This window comes from Diadema setosum, chromosome 11 (assembly GCF_964275005.1).
Source record: "Diadema setosum chromosome 11, eeDiaSeto1, whole genome shotgun sequence".
Classification (NCBI taxonomy): Eukaryota; Metazoa; Echinodermata; class Echinoidea; order Diadematoida; family Diadematidae; genus Diadema; species Diadema setosum.
In genome coordinates this window covers 35,724,972-35,751,705 of record NC_092695.1, presented here as the reverse complement: position 1 = coordinate 35,751,705, position 26,734 = coordinate 35,724,972, and the positions used below count along the sequence as shown (strand labels likewise).

Here is a 26,734-nt window from a genome sequence, read left to right as displayed (position 1 = left end):
TCCCATATTTGAAACATGCAATCACCATTCAGATTGCATTTCTCAAGTTGTCGCATTCACCAACTCTGTCATGAGTTAATTGGCAGGCCTTGTCACTGTGCAACTCCACTGTGCAGTTTTGACTTGTGAAGAGTGGAGATGTGTAGTTGGCAGTGGCTGGCGTGGGTAGGTCCAAGCTATAAATGCATATGGGCATTTCCACAGTAAATGGGTACTTTTCAGAGATGTCTCTACATTTTCTGTTTCCAATGTGCATTTCCCCTGACCCCTGAATACAATCTGATCTTCTAAAACACTTCAATGAGAGATAACTTTGCCCCAAAATTGCTTCAAACAAGCAATATATGCTAAAACTTATGCCAAAATGAAACATTTTGGGTGAACACGTGTAACGCAGGACAGAAATCTATGGACTAACATATGAAGGTCAAATTATGAATGCTCATTGAAACTTTGCTGTTTTTCGATTGAATGGCTTAATTTTGATGAGAGAAGAGAATAACAGAGCCTGTAAAATTCTATTGAAAATTTTATTTTATACCATTTCTAGACTTAGTGGTGAGCGCGCGTAACATGGACAGACCAAAATGCGACAAGACGGTCTGTCCATGGGAGAGTAGAATAGAATGATCACATGTTAGAGGCTCCCTTTCATTTCCTGAAATCCTTTGCATACTCTTCACTTTCAAGTCTAATAACTTTTAAAAGGATAATGCTATTGCTTTGAAAGTTGGCATTAACTAGAATTATCACTGAACGTGATTAATACCCCCGCCCCTAGTGTTGCTTTATAGTATGTGATGTCATGAGGGCAATGACGTTAATACCAAGTTTGTGCACTTGTCAAATTGGAAACAGAATAATTGTAGTTTACTGTACAATTACAGAGTTGACACTGAGTATAAAACTTACAGCAAATGGAAACATGCTTTCCCCCAGCATCACTACACTTAAAGACCATCATACACACCAAATTTGACCGTCATAGCTTGAAAGGTTTATTTTGATACAAAAATGAGTGGTTACACATTTCCCTCAAACTAACACATTGGTGTCTTGCAAAACTACACTTCTAGATCATGATACATTCTAAATTTGACTTTAATTGCTTGAATGATGGAAAAGTTATTCAATCTGCAAGGTTTTGGTAAAATTGTGGTTACCATGGCAACGGTTTGTGTGACAAACACAAAAATTATGTGTTCCACATCTATACCTCAGGGATATAATGCCAGCAAATTAGGTTTCAATTCCTTGAAAACTGTGGAAGAAGTTCACTCCACAGGATTTTTTTTAAAAATGTGGTTACCATGGCAACGCACTGTCCGATACAAATGATGAAGTAGTTCCCTCCACAAGGTTTTGGTAAAATTGTGGTTACCATGACAACGCATTGTCTGACAAACACAAAAAACATGTCTTGCACATCTATACCTCAATATCATCATTTACCCTAAGTTTCATTTAAATTGCTTCAAAACTGTAGGAGTTCGATCGCGACGCAAGATTTTGCAACAGACCGACCAACCCACCGCCCGACCGACCAACTGCTTGACCAACATCACGGTGATTCCTATATACCCCCTTTACACTTAATGTGGCGGGGGTATAATTATGGACAGAATGTGTTAATAGAGCATGCTTAATTTCAGCTTAATCTGAAAATCTCTTCATTGTTGTTGCTCCGCTTGTTTACATCCTGTTTTTTGTCCCATTCATCGCACAGCCAGCACGGCTTGGTAAGACACTGTACTTCAGAGCCGGTTTCTCAGTTGACGCTTATCCGGAGTGTGTGCTTTCTTTCCAGTATTTAGATATATGTGACCCGCTGCAACAAAAGGATCCGAAAGTCGGGGGCGGACAATTTTCTGAAACTGACATGAAATTATTCCCCTACTCTTCCACTTTAATGTCATATATAACATAACTCATAAAAGCACTCGGTTGCGGAGATATGGATGATTTTTATTAGCGCATATCGGGTGGTTCAAGAAATCAGCGTTTCGAGAAAACCGCCAACAAAGTTTTGCTTTCAACGCTATCACGATCAAGGGGAAGCGAGACAGTTTTCAGCGTTTGACAATAGAAGGTACGCTCCAAGCAACCTCCGCGATGTTCATTCAAGCTTAGCGTCAGTGGTCTACGCACGAACAATCAGTAACCATGCCACACACTGACCAATGAGATCACTCCTTTGTTGCTAGGGGCGGAGTCTAGCTGCGGCGCTAAATCCAAATCTTCGGACATGTTTCTCTTCCGTTGAAAGTCAGAAAATCATTGCACAGAAAAATGCTATTTTCTTGCCTTTCCTTTCATCATTAAGCCTCAAAATTTCGGCAGATGATAGAAGATACATTAGACTACAAAATTATGTCAAAAACAGAGATCCGAATGTTTTGACGGATTTTGATGATCTGACTTCAAACTCGATTTTCTCGGCTCACCCGTCAGTGACTTTAGGATCCTTTCGTTGGAGCGGGTCACATACAGGTTAGGGAAGTCCATTTGAATTGAGTTACACATCATTCTATTTCTAAAGCTTAGAGTCAGCTCTTTCAGAATCTGCCCTAAACTAAAAAAATCCATGTCTGGCAACTTTTTGTAGGTTAAATTTGTGATGCAGGGTTACATGTTATACAGGTGGCAACATTACTATTGAAAACAGTATGTGATATGACAAACACATCAAGGCCTTTCACTGTACCAGTCAAGCACAGACATTTACACAATCACATAATAGGCCCGTTCACAAACAACGAAAATCGAAATTTCAATCGCGATCCAAATTTCGATTTTTTTTTTCGACCGTTCATACACAGGGAAAAATCGCACTTCGCAGCAAGGAAAGAACGATCAGTGGCCAAACTGCACATACGCGAGTCTTGCATGACTGAAGACTGACCCCGCAGTCCCAATAGAGTTTCGCACGCGCTACGAACGATGGGATTAAAAATACCGATTTCCGAATCTCGATCGCGCTCACACACACGACGCTTGGCAAAATAATCGCGATTATTCTGAAAAATCGCACTAATAGTGCGAGTTGGATCGCGATAAGGATCGCGGTAATTAGTGAGATTTTTCTGTCCACACTGGAAAAAATTTCGAAATTTTGATCGCGATAAGAAAATCGATTTTTAAATCGCACTTTTTCCCTTGTGTGTGAACGGGCCTAATAAATACACAGACACACACAGACATATGCTTGCACCTGCCCTGGGGAAAAGTTTTATTGTGTCTACCACAGCACTAGTCTGGTTTCCAGACCTTTTAATTGCCCTGTGTAGTCCCTTCCATGCCCTCTGCAGCGACAAAGCCACCACATGTGACGAAGTGGTGTCGATGCCACAGACAAAGGATAATCCGCCTGAACCTGCTCCTGTTTTCAATGTTAGAGGGCATCAATATTCTGTAAAGAAAAATAGTACAAGCAAAAGAAAAATAGTACAAGCAGAGGGTCAGGAAGCCAGACTACCTCACTGTCCTTGTGAATTTTACTCTACACACTGTGCTGAATACATCACTTTGCCCAGGGAGGTCACCTCAGTACATGTACTTTGTCCAGGGAGGAGTCACCTCCCTGCTTTGCCCAAAAGTGAATAGCAAGTGAGACTGATCATGTCATCACCAGTTCATGCTATGTGCACTAGCTATCTTCTACCTTTTGCGTGTTTAATTTTTGTGGGCAAGGACATCTTCCTTCGGGCAGCTAACATAGACCTATTGCAAATTGTCTTCCCTGCTATAGATCATCAGATAGATTGTATGGTAAGGGCACACTCTTGTCTACCAGCCACATATAACTTGTGCAGGCAGAAGCACAGTGTCTACTCAGAGGAGCCAGTGAAAACTAAAGGCAAAGCTATATAGGAATCAGCAGTAAATTCCTTTGAGTGCCACATCATACAGGGGTCATAGTAATTCCACACCAACGATTGTCACAAGTGTGTGTATCAGTGATCGTGAATAAAACAACACTCCAGTCTGTGAAGTTGATCTTCCATTGGGATCGATCATCATCAAGAAATGATCTGAAACATCCCAGCAGAGTCTGGACAGGCAGCAGAAAAGGACCATACCAGCAAATTCAGCAGTGAACAAAACTTGAAGTGGTGTGGCGATAAATGGGAAGGGCTATATTAAATGCCAAGTCAATTGTGCTAAAGTTTGCTGACACCTTTCACCTTACCTTCCTCATGACCACAGAATTACTTGTTAGCCAGTGTGCAGGTCTGAAAGACATAGAGTGTCTGCACTGACAAACCTGAGAGATATCACATTTAAAACTGTACTGTAACCACTAATATAATCACTCAAATACGATGGAGGATAGGACGGTGACACTGAATGTAGGAGGAACATTCTTCACGAGCAAATTCAGCACTTTGACTCAATACTCAAGTTCCAAGCTTGCCTGTACGGTGGTGGAGAGTGAGACACGGGAAGTCAATGATGGGACCAGCTTGTTCATCGATAGAGACCCCACCCTATTCCGCCTCATCCTCAACTGTCTTCGTCTAGGCCGTGTGCTCCTCCCTGACAACTTCAACGAGATGGCGATGTTGAAAGAAGAGATGACTTACTTTGAGCTCTACGACCTCGCCTCACAATTGCCCATGGTCCCACCTGAAACAACTACCACTGCAAGTCGTACATCGGGTATGGCAGCAACACCTCTGTATGCACCTTCCAGAAATGGCCACGATTTCGTCTTTATGCGGTGCCATTGCAGGTCACTCAACATCTACTCTGAGTGGGTTTTTGAGTCTACCGAGTCCATCTGCCAAGAAATTGCTCATTCCTTGACAAAAAGATACCAGCAACTAGAGAAACCAAAGCATCTTTTGGAAGGTGCAGCTTACCGGCATTCTCAGTCCATCCATGTGGCTGTATTTTATCAGATGATGGCTGCTCTGGGCTTTGCTGAAAACTCACATTTTGACATGGCTAATGGTTCCAAGCTGTTTAGAATGTTCATCAGACCTCGCTTATTCACCTAGTGCTGGTTAGAGACAACTTTTATACCAATTTTACAATTTTCCTCTAAAACTTCACTGATGAATGTTTCCCTGTAAGGATTCCAACATTTCACAAATAGTGAATGGTCATGGGTTTGAAATGAAGAGTTTGTTCGCAAAAACCGATAAGTCCATTTTTGAAGATTTTGAAGTACATTCTCTGTCATAAAGTACAAAATAATACCTTTTTGAATGATATATTGGTCACTACATGTAAAGGTACATTTTTGAAGTTATGGTCAAAAGAAGCAAAAATTTTCTTATTGTTCTCTTTATTTTTCTTGACCTTTAATAACAAATATCTCCATTTGGCAAATATGGACTTATCGGTTTTTGCAAACAAACTCTTCAAATCTTGTTTCCTTGCACAAGCAAAGACCATTTGTTTTATACAACACCTCTGACATTGATCAGTGAATGTGGTACACATCTATTCTTGAATTTAGTACATAAATGGTGACCTTTTTTTTCTGTGAAAGGCACATCATTTAACTCAACATGTGTTAAATGCCAATTTAGTACACCGGATCTAAGGCTGTCACCAGATTGCAAAAGCCAATTAATAGGCTTCAGTTTAATTGGCAGATTTTATTACTCCGCAGGCTAAAGTGCTACCACTCTGTAAACTCGTATGTGATTAGCTGATAGTGTAAGGACAGGATATCTACTATAGTGAGAGATATTACAAGGTTCATTACCTTCAACCAATCAGGAAAGCCCTCTCTCAAAGGCTGAGAAGTTAAAGGGGACCTTCTCATGTTCATTTGCATGCAAACTACAATGTATTGTATACAGTTCAGCCATATACCAGGATCATGTGAAAAGAACCTGTATGAATGTGCATGGGACTGTAACGGGGAATCTTCACATGTAACAAAATGACTGCACAAAAGGCCGAATATCAATCTATATAGGTCGGTCAAATTATATATGAGGAGAATACATCGAATACAGAGATTTATCTTCTTCAGATTCTGTGAAGGAGTATGATTCAGATAATATTGGCCTTGCATGTATTCAGAAAAGTCTAGTGTACTCAACTGGAAGGGCTATTATGGCAATATCGAATGCTGTAAACGAATATAATATTTTTTTCTTTTTTTTTTTGCGCTACCATACAGAGCTGTTAGAAAATATTTTTATATCCATACTTTCTGCATTTATGTTTGTTAGTAACAAGAGAGGCAATTCTAGTCTCTATGTAATCCTGTTTTTCTGAGCATGTTGTTTATATACTCAACCAACGATGAGCTCCTCTTGAAAAATGTACCATTATGCCTATCATACTGTATATCGCCATGCCAATAAACCATTATGACTAAAAATGGTTTTTATTCCACTGGTAACGTCTATGGGAAATATTGCATATTGTATATCCTGCCACTCACAGATTCCCACTATTTCAAAGCATTTAGAATTTATATTCAACCTAAAAAGTGTTTTTTTTTTTTTTCTACAGCTTTACATTTAAACAACATCAGATTCTGATAGCACAAAGACCATGTAGCTGAAATTTCTCAACTGGAAACATTGTAACACTGGCACAAACAGTAATTAAATTCTCTAATGATGCAGGCACTAATCCCAAATATGGCTTCTCGAGAACATAATGGCCATATTCAGAACATTCTTCAAAAAAGATAATTTTATTACAGAGAATAATTGAAGTTGTAAAGACATTAAGAATACTATAACTGCTAATCTGAATATTTACAGATCATGTAATTTGGAATTTAATACCCCTTTCAATAAAGAGCACATCTTCTCTCGAATCTTTCAAGAGGGCACTGAAAATCTACCTACTAAGTACTAAAGCACTGATGACTGTATATGTTAAATGTCAAGTGCAGAGAGAATTTAATGATAATTATTATGCACTTTATAAATGTGAATTATTATTATTATTATTATCATTGTTATCAATTTTTTTATTATTATTATCATTATCATTATTATTATTATTTTTACTGTAATTGTTCTCCTGGCAAGGAAAAGTTACCAATTGTGTACTAGGTATCAGATCACTGGAGAAAAAAACAACAACAACAGGCTACACAGGAAATAATAGGAGAAACCTGTAATCTCACTTACAATAAGTCTATAGACTTAACACTACCCACAACCATATTACACACATGTATGTATGATATTCATTCATACTGAAATACCACACAGGCAAGCATACTGTAAAACGAGGAATGTTCGCGTGCATTTTAATTTCACGAATTTCGCGAGCGCCAAGTTTCGCGAAATTAAAATGCACGCGAAATTTCTTGTCTATACTATATGCATTGAACACCAGTAGCAATTCGCGAAAACTTCATGCCAAGAAAAAGGCCGTCGGCTCCAATTCTCGAAAATCTTGTGCTGCAAATATATCATGTTTTACATTATACAAATTAATCATAGAAACTTATTTTCCTGGTGTTAAATGCATAATCTAATATTTGCAGATGAAACAAAAACCCAGCATTAGTGCTTTAAAATAGTTTTAAAATGTGAGTTAGGGATAGAAACAGCCACTGTAAAAATTTGAATGGTAAAATCGATGTTAAGTATTGTTAAATATACAAAATGTGAACAATAGTTATAACAAAAATGTTTTCAGACTAAACCGTCTACAGTTACGGTTTATTGAGAAAAATACAGATATCTCCTGACATTCTAGGCTTTATCGCAAAAATTGTATATGATAAACAGACCTACACATTTGTATTAAATGTCATATCTTGAAAAAAAAAAATTAATCGCTGTTCCCAAAGGTAAACAGGGCCTTTACCAATACAGAAGGAAACTGAAAAGGACAACTTTGCTGTCATGCTCTTAAGTATAAAGAAGACAGGTTTTTGTTGCTGTTGGTAGGAGTTAATGGTACATGTATGGCAAATACAAGTTAGTTAAAATCAGAAAACTTGGGAAATTATGTGCCAGTCAATAGTAAGCGCAGATATAACACAAACAGAGATGTACACATGCACTAACACAAGTGCAGGTGTGCACATGATCTGGAGGAAATTGTGTTTTATCTAGATCACAAAGAAAGAGGGCACTATTCACCCGACTCCACATTTTAAAATAGTATTACTTCATTTCCGTAAGGTAAATCCACTACTCACAGAGATGTCAGGGCAAGAGAGCAGCTGGGCATGATATTTTGTGGCAAGTCAGCACTTTACCATTTTTAAGCTGTAAATAGGCAATCTGGTGCATACTATTAAAAATATTTTGGCTTATTCTGACAAAAAATACATATAAACATGTATATTGTCTCAAAATGTAAAAAATCAAATAACAAGTGTCGTTAAGGTGAGGATGGGGTTGGATTCAAGTTTTTTATTCATATTCGGAAAAGTCGAGAGGTATCAACCAGTAGCATGCTCACTATTGTGCACGTAAATCTTCCTTCAGATTTGTTTTCTTTTTTCTTCTTCTTCCACATCATTTTTTTCTTTCTATGATATTTTCAGTGAATGAACATACTGAACCGACATTTGGATTTTAACGCCACTGTACTGATGAAATTTCACACATATATTGCTTGATAAGAGTTTGCAATGCATTTATATATAAATAATATATATATATATATATATATATATATATATATATATATACTGAATAATATTGTCATAATTAATCTAATGCATTTTTTTCCAAACTTAGGGAGAAAAAAGTACATGACAACCCATAAATATGTCTTATACTTGGTCGATACAGTAATAAATGATATGTGAAGGCTAGTTTCTAGCCAACTGTTCATCTGAAAAATAAAAGATTGTCTAGATATTTTTTTTTCAACTTGGTCAGTTTATGTTTAATTACAACTGCAATCATCTACCCAAAATATTTCATGATTTATTTAGTCTTAAAGGGACTGTACAGTACTGGTTGAGGTGGGGATTCATGTTTTGAACATTCCTAAGTGAGATAATGAGAAACCTCTTATGAAATATGAAAGAGCATGTAATTCTAAGAAGGATTCAACATTCATTTGATGAAAATTGGTTTTCAAATGGCTGAGATATCCAAAAAAGTGATAATAATAAAAGGCTACAGGCCACGCCTTTTATTAGGATCTCTTTGTTTCACCTTGTTTTTGGATATCTCAGCCATTTCAAAACCGATTTTCATCAAATAAACTTTTGATACCCTTTAGAATTGCATGCTCTTTGACATCTCATAGAGTGGTTTCTGAATATCTCATAAAACGTTAAAAGCTAAATCCTCACCTCGCCCAGAACTTTACACACCCTTTAACAGTAACATACACAACCATCCCCCAAGACGACCAAATGAATTCCATTTCCCATTAATGTTGATTGTACATTACATACCCAAAATACATTTGTTTATACTGGACCCAGATTCTGGTATAGCTTAGCTAACAGCTTAAAAGGATCTGTGAAATTTATCATATATGTAGTCTATCATATGTAAATATATGCTGAAAAAAAAAAAAATGTTTTCCACATATATCAGATAATAACATTGTTTATGCAATATCCTCTACACTTTCACATGTATCCTTGAGATGGAGTGACATGTTCACAGATCTTTCTCCCTTTCTTCTCCACTGCTTTTTTTCTCCTCGTTCTTCATTGGGCAGTACTTGTGTATTTTGTTAACATGTGCATTCTTGTTTGTTTTTTGTTTGTTTATTTATCATGACCACCAGTGTGTTTTTGTATCTTGTTTTGGTCACCATATTTTCCTGGTACACATGGCCCAATGAATAGTGTCTGTGCCATGGCATTGTTATCTTATCTTGAGTTTGTATTTCGTTTTGTACTTTAAAACAAATACTGTCAGTGATACACCATGCTTTTATTTCATAAGCATCACATCGATGATCAAATGCATCTACTGTACATATATTAATTTAGCATAAATACCTCATGTTGGTATATTGGTGTTGATATTTGTTGTTGTTTTTGTTCTGTGATCCACCTCCTACAAGCTTTGCTTTGCAGTGGATCACTCTTTTCCATTACCATAGTTATTTGTTTTTGACACAATGGCAAAGTGTGCATTTTTCTTTTTTTGCTACATTATCATTCACACATATATTTTGTATTACAATAAAATGATTTGTTCTTTCAAATTGTTTAACAATTGAATTAACAAATGTATCACCTTGTACTATGAATTTCCTTTTATGGATGAAAACAAATGTAGACTTGAAATGAATTGAATGAATTGAATGAATTGAATTGAATTGAACTGAATTGAAATGAATTGAATCGAATTGAATTGAACTGAATGAATTGAATGTGACTTTTTTGGTGGAACTTGACGAGTATGCTGAGTTTTTGAGAGTTTTTGCCAGATCACATGAAGCACGAGTATAATGTTTACATGAGCTCCTCTTGAAAGATGTAGGCCTATGTGTGGCTTCATGATGAAGTGATTTTGATTCTTTTTCACAGGGTCTTTAAAGGTGCTGACATAAAAATTTTAACATTTTTCTTGTCCAAAGTGTGGTAATATGAGAATATGAAAATATATTTCCTACTGAAATGATGATAAAAAAGAGATATACTGAATATCATGGCTCTTAGTTCATTGTGTTGTATTGCCACAGTTTATTATATCTATTAAACTGATAAGTTAATCACCTGTCATTGCAGAGCCTTTGTAGTTTCCTCCATGAATTATAAAAGCGGGTAGATGTAAAATATTTGGGACTGCAGGGAAGAATTTGTGGTAGATTCTTAACGTTTCTCAATAGAGTGATAGAGTGTATCATAATTATGTAATATAACACACATAGAATATTAAGATTACAAAAGGATTGTACACCAGGTACGAATAACCTTGAGAAAGCAAATTAAATTCATGCTTCCCCCCCCCCCCCCATCAAACTGGACCAATTTTTGCATTGTCTGGCATATACCACATGAGTTAACAATGTGTGTGTGTGTGTGTGTGTGTGTGTGTGTGTGTGTTTACTTACAATAATTAATGGTTTTCTCATGGTGTAGCAGAAATGAATTTTCAATAACCATTATTTCTGGTGTGTATGAATGGATATGCAATATAAAAGGGGTAGTATAGTTTTTGTTGAGATGAGGATTCAGGATTTAACTTTTTGCAAGAACTATTTATATGAAATATTAAAGAGCATACACTTCTAAGAGGAATTGAAGTTTATTTCACAGGCGTTTGATGAAAATCAGTTTTGATATGGCTGAAATATATATATATATAAAAAAAGATCACAATAATAAGAGGTGGGTACCACCTTTTTATTAGGACTACTTAATGTTTTACTTTGTGTTTGGCTATCTCAGCCATTTCAGAATGATTTTGATCAAATTAAATTTTAATTCCTCATACAATTGTATGTTCTTTAATATTTCATGTACAGCAACTTAGGTGGTTTCTAATCATCCCACAAAAAAGTCAAAATCTGAATCCCCAACTCAACCACAACTACACCACCCTTTAAGTATGTCAAACTGATATTATTTGCAGCACATTTTTTTTTTTTTTTTTGCAAAAGAGAGAGATGGAGGAACTGAGAGACAGAGACAGAGAGTGAGAAAAAGAGAATCAGAGAGAAAAAGGAAAAGAGAGAAGAAAGAAGATAAGATAAAAACAAAATGAACAAACACACTGAAGAGAAAAGGACCGCCAAATAAAGAAAAGTTGCAGCAATATGGATAGAAAAGATTGTCAGAAGAGGATGAACACAAAATGATAAAAAAGAACACTTTTCTTAGAATTTTAGTCCAGTAATCAATCTTACTTACATCAATATTAATCCATCAATTTCATGTAATATGTAATTTTGTAACTAGGAAACATGAAACCTACATAATACATCAATTTCATGTTTTATGTAAGTATACATCAAGGAAAAAAATTGGCCAAATCAGCTGTAATTTGTCCAATGCTCTCATTCATCACACCATGACAAAGCCACTGAAATATGTATAATACATGTATAGTAATGCCAGCTAGAACAGATTTTTAGGTGATCCGAGTATCCTCTCGGATCACCTTCTGTTTTTGTACGGATTCTTTCTTCTTCTTCTTCTTTTTCTTCTTTCTCCCCAAAAGTTGTGCATCGATTAGCTCAGAAAGTCCTCTTCCTATCAATTTCAAACTTATACCATATATGTATCGTCTCGAAAAGACGGCAATCGAACTAAAATCAAAGTGATCAGTCGACCGTGACGTCACTATGACGTCATTATATGAAAACACATTCTCAATCATATCTCATTCATGGAATGGAATTTTTCAATGAAATTTACGTCACATATATTTCAAGTCAAGCGCATTCTATTCATATTCTCAAAATTCATCTATACCTTAAAACGTGCGCGTACGCGCGCGTTTAAATATTTGTATTCTCAAATCGAGCTCAAATTTTTTTTGCACACGTTTCAGACCATTTAGAGCATTTTTTGAAAAATTGAAAAAAATTTACGGACGCGTACGCGCGCGCGCATATACGCACGCACAGCTCATATGCAATAGAAATTTCCCGTTTTTTCACACTTATCGCCTGCCTGAAATGTTAGGGAATATGTCTACCAAGTTTCAAGTCAATCCGACTCAATATGACGTCATACGGGTCCGTCAAAGTTGAAATTCCGCGCAGGTGTCAATGGCGATATACAGTGCAACAATGCCAAAAAACCGCCAATTTTAAATCCGATTTTACTCGTCAGGATGGACGGTGACCCCCCATTTTCTTTACATATTCTGAAAGCTGATGAGTTGTACATGTCATTTCATGGGTTGGCGATGCTGGAAAAATGATTAAAAGATATCAAATTTCTTAATAAAGTAAAAAGAGCAAATTTTCAAAATTACGTCATCAAATTACAAGTTCACTCGAGCGTATCTCACTTATCCTTGGCCAATTTTCACCCAGATTTCAGTATGTTGTAGCTTACTAAATGCTCTTTCATTAATATAATAACACCATTTTGATTAGATGACGGCATCACCTCATAATATTGGATTGAAAGTAATCTTGTCAAATTTGACCAGTTTACGTGTTATCTTAATGGGAGTGCAGTTTTTCTGGAAATGAAAATTGACATGACTATCTTTTTCGAGCACTAGCTCACCTATGCTTCGGTGAATTTCTCTAAGATTTTAATATGTTGTAGCTGAGACTTTGGGCTATCTTAAGTGTGCCCTTCATTTTTTCATACGGTATCGGGATCACGTCCAAAAACTTGGTTGAAATCAAAGCCTATCTTCGATGTATTTTCATATTTCTTTCTTTTTCCAACTTTCTTTGCAATAACTCAAGAAAAACATACTCTATCACCACCATATTTTGCACATGTTTAGTTCATGTCACGTACATTATTTCATAAAATAACAACTACTTCATCAGACGCCATCTTGGGTATGTAAATTAGGGTCAAAGGTCTTAAATGTTTCATCCTGTATCTTGATGAATACATGTTCTATCTTCCCCATATTTTGCACACGTAAAGACCGTGTTACAAGGATCATTTCACAAAATAACTACTTTTTGCTCAGATGCCATCTTGTCTGTGCAGATCGGGGTCAAAGGTCATATGTACTTCTTTCTTTATCTTCGTTATGACATGTTATCTCTATGGGAGGGAATTTTTCTAGATGTCAAAATTGACATGATTGTCTTTATCGAGCACTAGCTCACTTACCCTTCGGTGAATTTCTCCCAGATTTTAATATGTTGCACAACGTTGTAGCTGAGACTTTGCGCTATCGTACGTGTTCCCTTTGTTTTTCATATGGTGTCGGGATCACGTCCAAAAACGTGGTTGAAATTAAAGATTATCTTCGATGTATTTTCATATTTCTTTCTTTTTCCAATGTTCTTTGCAATAACTCAAAAAAAAAAAATAGCCCCTATCAACCCCATATTTTGCACATGTTTAGTTAATGTTACGTACATTATTTCATAAAATAACAACTACTTGATCAGACACCATCTTGGGTATGTAAATTAGGGTCAAAGGTCTTAAATGTTTCATCCTGTATCTTGGTAAATACATGTCTTATCTTTCCCATATTCTGCACACGCAAAGACCATGGTACAAGAATCATTTCACAAAATAACCACTTTTTGCTCAGATGCCATCTTGGGGGTGCAAAGTGGGGTCAAAGGTCAAATATACTTCATTCTGCATCTTTGATAGTGTATACGGAATTCGGTACCCAAGATGGCAGGTCTGACTCCCTTTTCAAAATGAGAATCCAAACATCACACGACCAATGTCCGTAATCTCAGGTGAAAACTCGAATCATTGATTTTAAAAAAATCGGATCACCTAATTTGTCAGCCACTTGACAAATTCCGAGTCTAGTTAGGTGATCCGAGTATCTTCTCGGATCACCTTCTGTTTTTGTACGGATTCTTTCTTCTTCTTCTTTTTCTTCTTTCTCCCCAAAAGTTGTGCATCGATTAGCTCCGAAAGTCCTCTTCCTATCAATTTCAAACTTATACCATATATGTATCGTCTCCCAAAGACGGCAATCGAACTAAAATCAAAGTGATCCGTCGACCGTGACGTCACTATGACGTCATTATATGAAAACACATTCTCAATCATATCTCATTAATGGAATGGAATTTTTCAATGAAATTTACGTCACATATATTTCAAGTCAAGCGAATTCTACTCATATTCTCAAAATTCATCTATACCTTAAAACGTGCGCGTACGCGCGCGTTGAAATATTTGTATGCTCAAATCGAGCTCAAATTTTTTTTGCACACGTTTCAGACCATTTGGAGCATTTTTTGAAAAATTGAAAAAATTTTACGGACGCGTACGCGCGCGCGCATATACGCACGCACAGCTCATATGCAATAGAAATTTCCCGTTTTTTCACACTTATCACCTGCCTGAAATGTCAGGGAATATGTCTACCAAGTTTCAAGTCAATCCGACTCAATATGACGTCATACGGGCCCGTCAAAGTTGAAATTCCGCGCGCGCGTCAATGGCGATATACAGTGCAACAATGCCAAAAAAACGCCAATTTTAAATCCGATATTACTCGTCAGGATGGACGGTGACCCCCCATTTTTTTTACATATTCTGAAAGCTGATGAGTTGTTCATGTCATTTCATGGGTTGGAGATGCTGGAAAAATGATTAAAAGATATCAAATTTCTTAATAAAATAAAAAGAGTAAATTTTCAAAATGACGTCATCAAATTACAAGTTCACTCGAGCGTATCTCACTTATCCTTTGCCCATTTTCACCCGGATTTCAGTATGTTGTAGCTTACTAAATGTTCTTTCATTAATATAATAACAACATTTTGATTAGATGACAGCATCACCTCGTAATATTGGATTGAGAGTAATCTTGTCAAATTTGACCAGTTTACGTGTTATCTTAATGGGAGTGCAGTTTTTCTGGAAATGAAAATTGACATGACTATCTTTTTCGAGCACTAGCTCACCTATGCTTCGGTGAATTTCTCTAAGATTTTAATATGTTGTAGCTGAGACTTTGGGCTATCGCACGTGTGCCCTTCATTTTTTTCATACGGTATCGGGATCACGTCCAAAAACTTGCTTGAAATCAAAGCCTATCTTCGATGTATTTTCATATTTCTTTCTTTTTCCAACTTTCTTTGCAATAACTCAAGAAAAACATACCCTATCACCACCATATTTTGCACATGTTTAGTTCATGTCACGTACATTATTTCATAAAATAACAACTACTTCATCAGACGCCATCTTGGGTATGTAAATTAGGGTCAAAGGTCATAAATGTTTCATCCTGTATCTTGGTGAATACATGTTCTATTTTCCCCATATTTTGCACACGTAAAGACCGTGTTACAGGGATCATTTCACAAAATAACCACTTTTTGCTCAGATGCCATCTTGTCTGTGCAGATCGGGGTCAAAGGTCATATGTACTTCTTTCTTTATCTTCGTTATGACGTGTTATCTCTATGGGAGGGAATTTTTCTAGATGTGAAAATTGACATGATTGTCTTTATCGAGCACTAGCTCACTTACCCTTCCGTGAATTTCTCCCAGATTTTAATATGTTGTAGCTGAGACTTTGCGCGATCGTACGTGACCCTTTGTTTTTTCATATGGTGTTGGGATCACGTCCAAAAACGTTGAAATTAAAGGTTATCTTCGATGTATTTCCATCTTTCTTTCTTTTTCCAATTTTCTTTGCAATAACTCAAGAAAAATAGCCCCTATCATCCCCATATTTTGCACATGTTTAGTTTATGTTACGTACATTATTTCATAAAATAACAACTACTTGATCAGACACCATCTTGGGTATGTAAATTAGGGTAAATGGTCATAAATGTTTCATCCTGTATCTTGGTGAATACATGTCTTATCTTTCCCATATTTTGCACACGCAAAGACCATGTTACAAGAATCATTTCACAAAATAACCACTTTTTACTCAAATACCATCTTGGGGGTGCAAAGGGGGGTCAAGGGTCAAATATACTTCATTCTGCATCTTTGATAGTGTATATGGAATTCGGAACCCAAGATGGCAGGTCTGACTCCCTTTTCAAAATGAGAATCCAAACATCACACGACGAATGTCCCTAATCTCAGGTGAAAACTCGAATCATTGATTTAAAAAAAATCGGATCACCTAATTTGTCAGTCTTGACAAATTCCGAGTCTAGTTTTTTTTCCGTTTTTATCCCATTTGTTCAAGTTAGTCTGCAAATGCAGACCCTACTGACACAATCCCTGTTACATTTTTTTCCTAATGTATTGATGCAGTTTGGAAGGCAAAAATATCCACTTCCCTGTGGAAACATTATAAAACAGAAGACAACCTGCTCAATAAAAAAAGAAATGTCTGGAAAACCACATGAGAAAATATCACAAATTATACACAAACAAGATGTGCTACAACAATTCATAAACATGACTGAAGAGAGAGACTACATACCCTCGAGAGCCTGTGCGCTACTCGCTGTGATAGTAATTTTTGTGTGCACAACAGAAAGAAAGGTGTGGGACAGCAACAATGACCTTCTGTAACTACCAGTACTATTCTGTGCCGAATATGACTATATGAGGATTGATGCAATGGTTCAACTGCTGCACTCTGCTTGCACTTAAGCACAATATCGAGGCAAGGGTTTTAGGTTGTTGCTTATTCTGTGGATGATCACAGGACAACAGAGTGACTGCATATAGCACGACCACTCAGGTCAGCTACGAGTAATGACTTGGGTGTGTTGGTCATTATGCATTTATTGCCAGACTGTGTATATTGAAGGAGGTGTAGCCAGTAGGTTAATTTTCAGCCTTTATAAGCACTAGTAAGAGTGGCTGAAAGAGTTGGTTATGGTCTATGTAGTTTATTAGGATCCTGGAGGCCTCGTTTACTTGACTCAGTACACTATGTTTGCACCCGATACAGTCTATGCACGAGCACAATAGCATTATCTCATATCAGATATAATGCACAGCATGGAATGACAGTACTGCGTTCAACTGCATCTAGGCTTATATTCACTGACGGCATTGTAAAACTCTGCACTGCTGTCAGATAGCATGCTTCGGGCAATTGGAGGTATTAACAAATAACTTCCGAGGGAAACCAGAGCCAACAATGTGGTAAGCTAGACCTTGGCTGGCTTGGTTTGAACTTGGGACACGTTGGGCGAAAAACCAGATAAGTCCGGTCCCTGCCTGACCTTTATTCGACACTTGAAAATGCGGAACATTTGAGTCATGGATTGAACTTGCACTTTCTGGAATGATTTTTTCCATTTATCTCTTGGACAGTGTGCAACTTGCATATTCATCAAGAATTAAATCATTGCAAATTGAGGTTCTGGTTCAAAAACATGCAAACTTGAAAGGTGAACGACCCGACTTGTATTTGACTTGTTCACCGTCTAACATTCTTCGTAAACAAATCAGTTTTCGTGATCTTCAAGAGCCAATTAGACATTAACACCTGCTGTTGTGGGAACGGATCACATAAGTCTCCTGACACGATTCAGTGATACAAACTCAAAACATGGAGGATAAGCAAGTCACACTGAATGTCGGGGGCACATTCTTCACCACCAAATTCAGCACCTTAACAAGATATCCAAACTCCAAGCTGGCAGTTATGGTGGTCGAGAGCGAGACGCGAGAAACCGACGACGGAAGCAGCTTGTTCATCGACAGGGACCCCACCCTCTTCCGCCTCATCCTCAACTGTCTTCGTCTCGGCCGCGTGCTCCTCCCCGACAACTTCAATGAGACTGAGATGTTGAGACAGGAGGCTGCTTACTACGAGCTTTTTGAGCTCATCCTTGAGTTACCCGTGGCCTCACCAAATCAGCATGCCTCCTCGGGTCAAAGGTCACTTCCGGCAGCAGAATCGACCAATAATGAGTCATCGCACATGGGGAGAAAAAAGGATTTTTTGTACGTGCAAGGCCGTGCCGAGCAGTATGATGTTCTTTACTCAAATTGGCACTTTGAATCTTCGGAGTCAGTCTGCCAGGAAATAGCTCAAGCCATCACAGGCAAGGAGCAACCTCTGAACGATACCAAGTACCTCTCGGGAGGGAAGTGCTACAAGACAAAGATAACCATTGACATGGTGTCCTTTTCAAAGCTCATGATGGACTTGGGGTTTGAGCAGCACTCAGTATTTGAGCAAAAGGCATTAAAGCTGCGCAGAATATACATGAGACCAAAATGAGCTTGTGTCTAAAACTGACATTGTGACTAAAATTGATTCTGTTTATGTCAACCATAATAAACAAGGCATCACTTATTATCATTCATGACTGGTGTTGTACTCGTACTATAACACTACTATATTTGCTACGTGGTGACATTTTGGAGCATAATAAGAATTGCTGTAAAGAACTGTTGTCTGTTTAATAGTCAGTAAACTTGTAAGTGTTTGGGCGACATGGTGTCATTCAAACTTCTCTCTTCATTTGGAGTTGGCCTACTGTTCACTCTGAAGTATGTCCCTTTGTCAATTCGTTGAGGCATTTCAGTGGTCAGTGAGATCAGGTTTTGGCAATTCATACTTTTATCAAATTGTGCAATACAACTGAAATTAATTACATCATCTCGACCATCCTATAAATCAAAGAAGTTTAATCAAGTACCGCACTTTCAAAATATATTTCTGATAAACTAATTTCTCAGGCCAGTTTTGTAGTGCTGAATGATTGATTCAACATGTAACCTTTCATCTTCATCTATATTTGTCAATATTTTGGCTTATATTATTTCATGTCATGTCAGTCAAGACAAAAGTGAACCACTCTCATGACCTTTGTCTATTGAGGACAACTGTTTGAAGTACAGTCAACCTTGCTTAAGTCAACCTCGCATAAGTCGACTAAACGCCTAAGTCGAAGGTCTTTTCAAGTCCTCTTCTCTTTATATTCTATTGATCTAATCCCTCACAAGTCAAATTTTCTCTAAGTCAAAGCTACTTCTTCAGTCCAAACAGATTCAACTTACGTAACGTTGACTGTATAGCATGTACACAAATGTGAAAACACTACAAATACTCACCTAATTATAACAATATTTCATTTTAGAAATTGATGCCAACTGCATTCTGAGATTATGAGTAATCTTCAGAAATGGTAGAAGTCTTAATCATTCATCTCTAGAGCTGCCAAAAGAAGACATGACACTGAAATCGTGGATCACTGCAATACCAGTGGCAAAACACAATGACCCACATGGCAGAAAAGTGGATTGCACACACCCACTAGTTTTAAATCCAAAACATTGGTTACATACGATATGTTTTTCCTCTTTTAGATCATATAAGTTAATTATTGCATGTGAAGAGCTTTGAGGGAAGTAACGACCATGGCTTGAGGTCTCGCTCATTCAGCATGATAATTCAACATTTTTGAAAAATTCTGCATTATTGACATTCTGAGTAGATTTTTTTTTTATCATCTTGCAATTTGCCACTTGCCTATCTCAGTTTAGGCTTCCATGCATGTTATGAAATGAAAGCATGATGTGCTACCCAATATCTCTCAATATGAATGCATTTGTTATGTACTATTAAATGTATTTTTTTCTCTCAATCAATTTCGAAATGATTTTCTTCTGAAATGTGCGGTGGCCTCAAAAAGTTATGCACTAAGACTTACAATGTGCTTCATTTTATAGGCCATGATGGGCAAGGATATAGAATTTTCATATTTAATACTTCACATACACCAGGACTCTGCACATGTGCCTGGCGGATGACACAATACATGGATAGTACTCTCTCTCTTTGTCAGTCTAGAATTATGATCTGACATTTACCATTGTCTGAAGATTGCAGTGGCATTGTTCTCATGTTTGACTAGTCGATAATCTTGCCATTTCCTTTCAACCTTGAGCCACAACCCACAAGTACAGTATGTTTGTGGATCACAATCTCTATATCTCTCACTGTATCTGTGTGTATTTAACAGATGAAGCTCTGGGCGTATACAGTCATCACCCTTTAGGTAATTGGGACCCAGATAAACCTGAATACTGTTTTAATGTGACAATGTACTATAGCAACACTTCCAAGGCACACCAATACTATGGCGTAAATGGGGCAAGACATTACTGATATGGAACAAATGTTTCACCAGATGTTCTACCAAAAAACAAAACTTATTACAAAATGCATTTTATCAAAAGGAGAAAATTAGATATGAATTAAAATTATGCCATAGGTTTGGATGAATAACCAATTACCTTCTAATCATAATAATAAGAATAGAAATCATCTTGGTAATAATGATAATAGTGATGATAACAAGTGATGAATTATCCATGTCTTTGTTATCATCATCATTTTTAATATCTTATAGCAGCTTTGGATAAATCAATGCTGGTTAATCAACACACTGATAGCTTATTATATTATGACAATTTTTCTTCTCAAAAGCTAGTACAGTGGCCGTGTTGCCAAAGAACTAGCAGAAATATTCTTTTGAAAGTTAGTGTGTTGTGTATATCAACAATAGCAACTGAGAGAATGGTAAATGCAACTAAGAAGCTTTATGCCTTGAGGTGGTCCTTTTTTAATGTTGATGAAATGTGTTGTAATTCACATTAATGATGCATATTAATCTGTAGAAGTTCATAAGAACAAATTTTGCTGTTAAAAGTGATATAAAAACTTGTCTTGATGTAATGAATTTGTGTACATCTGAAGTCGGTGCTTGTTAGTGATATTCTTGTGTGTGCAAGTTACGGTGCGCTGTGTCAAACCTTGTATTTTTGTATGTACTATCAGATAGACAACTGCCTAATATCTCTTAATCGGGTCAGTTGCTTGATCAGGACAAAGGTTTTTATCACCCAAGTCTATCTGATTGTTAAAGAGGTGGTGACTAGCATGACATTCTATCAAACAAAGTCTTTAATTGAATTTAAATTGACAAATGAGAAGTGCATGGACTTATTGTGTCTGGGTTTTCTTCACCTTTCATCCAGAAAAAAAAAAAAAAAAATGACAGAGAGATCACTGCCCTGTGCCCAATTTATAAAACATTTACCTACAAAGGGGGGAGACAAATATTTTTGTGAATGTTTCACATGATCAGATTGATGGACCAGTCTCCTTCAAGACTAAACTTGGTACAAGGCTTAGGTATAGCCTAGTTAAATTGTCTCATCATTGCATGTAAGCTTCACATGTCATGTGCAGTCAGTTGGAACAAATCCACATGTCATTTCTAATTGAAGGAATTGTATGATCACCAAACTGTATTCCTAGCACAGCACAATGCAGAATCAGTGCTATACCACAGTAAAACAGTACAAGAAAAAAAAAAAAAGCAATTTGCTAGATATGAATGATCAGACCTTGACTTAAGTAAAGAAAACAAATATTGCAAATATCAAAAGAAAAAGAAAAAAAAGTTATTCCACTCTCAAGTTATCTAGAAAGTACAGGTAGTACTTACAGCTGTGTTCTAGGGGGTATGTGTGACATGTACACACTGCACAAGCAGATTATGATGAACCTATAGTGTTCTTTCCTCTAGAGGGCTCACATCCTCATAATACTGTATGCCCCAAGATTTCATTCCTTTGTGGCAAGTTCAGCTTGTGTGGATTCTAAAAAGCCTCCACAACCCATCCTGTAGGAAACTCATCTTGATCACAGATCAATGCCTTGCCCAACACATTATCTTTTCCATAAATAAAAGAGGAGAAAGTCATTTCTCCATGAAATAATCCTTGTTCATTTGCTTACAATGAAGACTTTACTTCCTTGTCTATATTGGTGGGTGACATGGACCAGTATCATGTGCTAATACTCAGCAGTGAATTGGACTAAATGTAAGAGTAAGGCAGCAATCTTTGATACTGGAAAGAGTAATCACAGATTATATCCTTGATAATGAGTTAAACCACAAGATATCTATAGATTGACGTTTGTCAAATTATTACACAATTCTATTTTGTGTTAAATGTTACATGTGTCTTTCTTTTACTGAACTAAGAAAAAAATAGTGTTAATTTATACAAAAGCACTGAAATTGTGCCTTTAAAAAGTGGCATGTTCTTCAAAGTTGTACATCACATCATGATTTTTTTTTTCTTCTTCTGAGGCAGAGCTTTGAGCATACATCAGAGGAATTCATAAACATTCATTTAACAGAACATATGTGCCCATCAGACAGCCCCCATCCCCCCAACCCCCCCCCCAAAAAAAAAAAAAACCCTACCAAATTATATTGTCTGGAATCTTTGCACAAGTAGCCCACATAATATTCTTGAAAAACCAACAGATGCAAAAGTAACATTACCACCTACTGCAATGATAGAAAAGCAGAATACCCATGTGAAATCATCAAATTTTGGTGTGCAATATGTTTTCAAACTCTGCACTGAGCCAAGAACTAAATCTAACATATAGTACATAATTGTATTCATGTTCATGTACAAATCATTCAATCAATGTGCTTACACATTTTTGTTGTTCTTGGAATAAACTGTTGAGTCTGAAGTGGGGTATTAGATCTACAGCCTAGTGGTATACATCTGTGGAAAGTACTGTCTGTGACTCAGACACGCCGGGCACAGTTACCTGCACTGTTTTTGTTTTTGTGTTTTTTTTTTTGTGTTTTTTTTTTTAATGAGTGATTGTTAATTTCTGCATTGATCATAACATTGAAAAGACAAAAACCACCCACTGTTGCTCCACATGTGTATGTGTGTACATATGGGTGTGTATTATTACTGTAAAAATGGAAATTTTTGCATAAGTAATTTTTCACACTTGGCCAGTTAGGATGAATTCAAGGTGTTTATATTTCCATGAAATCAAAACTTAAAATAGTACTCTATATAACAAGCATAAAAATAGCATTTCATAATTTCATAATGTGCAAAATGCATGAAAATTTCCGTCTTTACAGTAACTACACGATGTGGGAACCATATTGGGTGTGTAAGGAATCATGATCAAAACTGTTGGGGGGGGGGAAGAGGGATAGGTCAGCAGGATATTGGCATTGCATTTCTGGAATACAGTAGACAATATAATATCATCCACAGCAGGTCAGAGACACCACAATTCATTACCAGGACTAGGGCAAGCTGTTCTACAGCCAAATGGCTTATTCACATTCAGAACTACTGAGCACTCAACGTACCACTGAAGTTCATATCTTGATACATATGTAGACAGTCAATGATGAAGCGAGTTAATAACTTTCATTAAACTGTTTTTTAACCAGCTCTGCTCCCTACACAGGCTGCCTTTTCAATTTCTTTGAGTCTCCTTTTTTTTTTTCCTTTGATGTGAGTCCCCTGGGTTTAACTCCAAAGCGAGGCAATCTGTATTTGTACCCTGCACAAGTTTCCTCATAACGAACCAATGTGTTTTATTCATTTTTCTATTAATATCATTATAATTGTTATTATTAGTAGTACTACCAGTAGTAGTACCATCCAAGGGAGAAATTGATGTTTCACTTACGGGCAAATTTCCACTTCAAGGTATTTATCTTCTTCACCCAAGAAAAAGGCTTCCACAACTGTACAATAATGGTGAGAAAAGAAACCAAATATACAATATCAAAGCTTTCAAGCAACATTACAAAGTGAATAGCCTTCAACAAAAGCAAGTTGTGCCAAATCTGTGGTTATTTGCAGTAAATGCCAATAGCTGAACTCAGATAAAGGAAGAGTGTTTAACGAGAACAATTTTCATTTCTCCTTACATGGTATTGGTAATAGGAGAGCTCCTTTCTAATGCCAAGTTGTAGCAAAGAAAGCCAGAGATTTTTTGTATGAAAATTTGTGATAAGTAGATCAAATGAGTTGATTTATTGTTTCTACATGTTAACATGGCTACAGCATTCAGAGTATTATTCAGGACAGGTTGCACATGAAGAAATTACAAATGATACAGCATTTCATACACAAGAAGAACATCAGAACTGGTATGCATGTACATACAGGATTCCATGCGAATACACGCACAAAAAAGAATGGCAGAATAGATAGAAACCAGAGAGGGAGGGAAAAGAATGAATGATTGGGTGAAGAAGAAAGAAGAATACAGAAGAGAAAAGCAATATGCTAGATGGTAAACATAACAGCAGTCAATTTGAGATACATTGATTTGAAAGGAAGAACAAACCTTCATAGTCCCACAGTCCAGGCTGTGAGCTGCCAGAGGGTACAGGTGGAGGAGGGTCATCATAGAATGGTGCAACCACTTCTATTATGATGCCACCATCTCCATCCTCATTCTTTGCTATGGAGAGCTGGACTGGAGAATGGTTCACTGGTCTTCCATCCCACTGTGTCTTGATTTCAAAGTCAAGCTTGTGAGTCATACTCATTGACCTGCGGAGGAAAATATATATTAGCAGCTGATTCTCATTTTCCCATTTCATGGAAATGTACATGACAAACACTGCTGTAGTTGGTCTGCCAAAACGCTCCACCAGAATAAGCGATTGCAGCACTCTCGATGCATTCTAAACATATTTAATTTGCTTCAATATATCATTAAATAATATGACATATCAATGATGGAATCCATGAAATTCAGTTTGATATCAAAACCACATAAATCATTGTGACCATAAAATGCAGTACCGGGTATTTGAAATTTTACAAAAGCCCAATCAAGTGACTATTAATATCTGAAGTATTGATTGGGAGAAGATGCTTTCTGAGGTTTTCAGATATGACGTCAGTTCTTCCACCTCACTTGGAACACATCAGTCTCAACAGATTATTCATGAATTTATTTAGAACTTTCTGAAAATAAAGGAGTCAACAGGAATATGATATTCTGAAGGCCTTGGGTGACATCAGTTTTATTGGAAGGTATGTCCAATGGCCAATGATGCAATTTTGAGCCAATTGGCAAGCAATTTCTTTGAAGCACATTTTAAAGATGAGTAGGTGGCAAGTTTGCAATTGAATCATCTGTCAGGAAGTCCTTGAAATAACTCACCAGTGATCTTAAACCCCCTTCCCCCCCCCCCCAAAAAAAAAAAAAAAAAAAAACCACAAACACAAACACAAACAAATAATCCCAAGAAATCAATGAAAAATGATTGAGGAGGCCATCTTTAGCACTAATGCAGCTGCAGTTTTGTGTACATACTAGTATCCATACGCTCCTACTCTGGAGTCAAGTCAAGGGGTTTAGGTTCAGGGTTAGGTTTAGAGTCAGAGTTTTAGAGGTTTAGGTTTACAGGCATAGGCCCCCATCGTATAACTTAGACAAAAATTTTGGGCTGTTTAGTAGATAACTATCGAACAGATGTCAAAGATTGAAGCTGCATGACGCTTTCCCTCAGTAGCTCGGTTTGGCTGTCTGGATCAGATTTTACTGGATCATGTGTTATTTCACTCTTAATTATAGCGCAAGCCACCCATAATTCGACCATAACACTGCAAAATTTGACCGCCAACTACATGTAAAACATGCTTTTGCATGTAGTGGAATATTGGCACTGGAGGTCAAACACTGCTTGATGCTGGCGGTTTTTTTTACCATCACAAAATTTGAAGAAAATTGGTGGGTTATTTTGAAACATGAAATGTGGACATAGGCCTATGGATATTTTTGTGAAACTGCATTGCCATTAATAGTGTCAATCCTTCTCCAATGCATTTATGCCATTGGCCAACAATAGGTACAACAATGGTAGTGCGTTGATTCACTTCCACAAAATAGAGGGGTCTACTGCCATTACTAGAATTGTCAGAGAAAAGAAGGAACCGAATCCGAAATAAATTTAGATTCTAACATTTATGATTTAGTAACATTAAACAACACTAAAAATTTACAGAAAGCTGCTGATAAGACAATTTAGAGCTCTGCCTGGCCTGCCTGCTGCTAATATTTCTAGCTCAAATGAGCGGTGTTGTGTATGTGTCATCTAGTCTAGTTATAACAAATGTTTGCATTTAATTCTATAGGGTCTAGACATCTAACTAGATACTAAGTCTATAGATCTGTATCTGTACTACTGTAGCCGTAAAGGCCTTCTAGATCTTGCTAACGTCCTTATATGCCGCCCGCTGATGGGCAATAACACTTACATGTATTTGTATATTTGGGACTAGGTATTTATCACCTGTTGCACTCGTAAAAACCAGCAGACGACAAACAGAGAGAGGGTAACGGACAAAGTTCTTGGTCACCATGAATCTTAGTTATACGATATATTTCAGAAATATCCACGCCCAAATAACATACTGAACATGCCCTCACGCTTACAAGTT

At 36.9% G+C, this 26,734-nt stretch overlaps 1 protein-coding gene across 1 annotated transcript in view; it reads right to left on the bottom strand.

Moving 5' to 3' along the window:
• LOC140235213 (UPF0462 protein C4orf33 homolog) overlaps positions 1-24,831 on the bottom strand; it is an 81,702-nt gene extending 56,871 nt beyond the window's left edge. The window contains exons 1-2 of the mRNA XM_072315245.1: positions 24,627-24,831; positions 23,961-24,018 (exon numbers count right to left, since the gene is read on the bottom strand). Coding sequence (XP_072171346.1) covers positions 23,961-24,018; positions 24,627-24,831 — 263 coding nt within the window. The remainder of the gene's footprint in view (positions 1-23,960; positions 24,019-24,626) is intronic.
• Between the last annotated feature and the right edge of the window lie 1,903 nt (positions 24,832-26,734).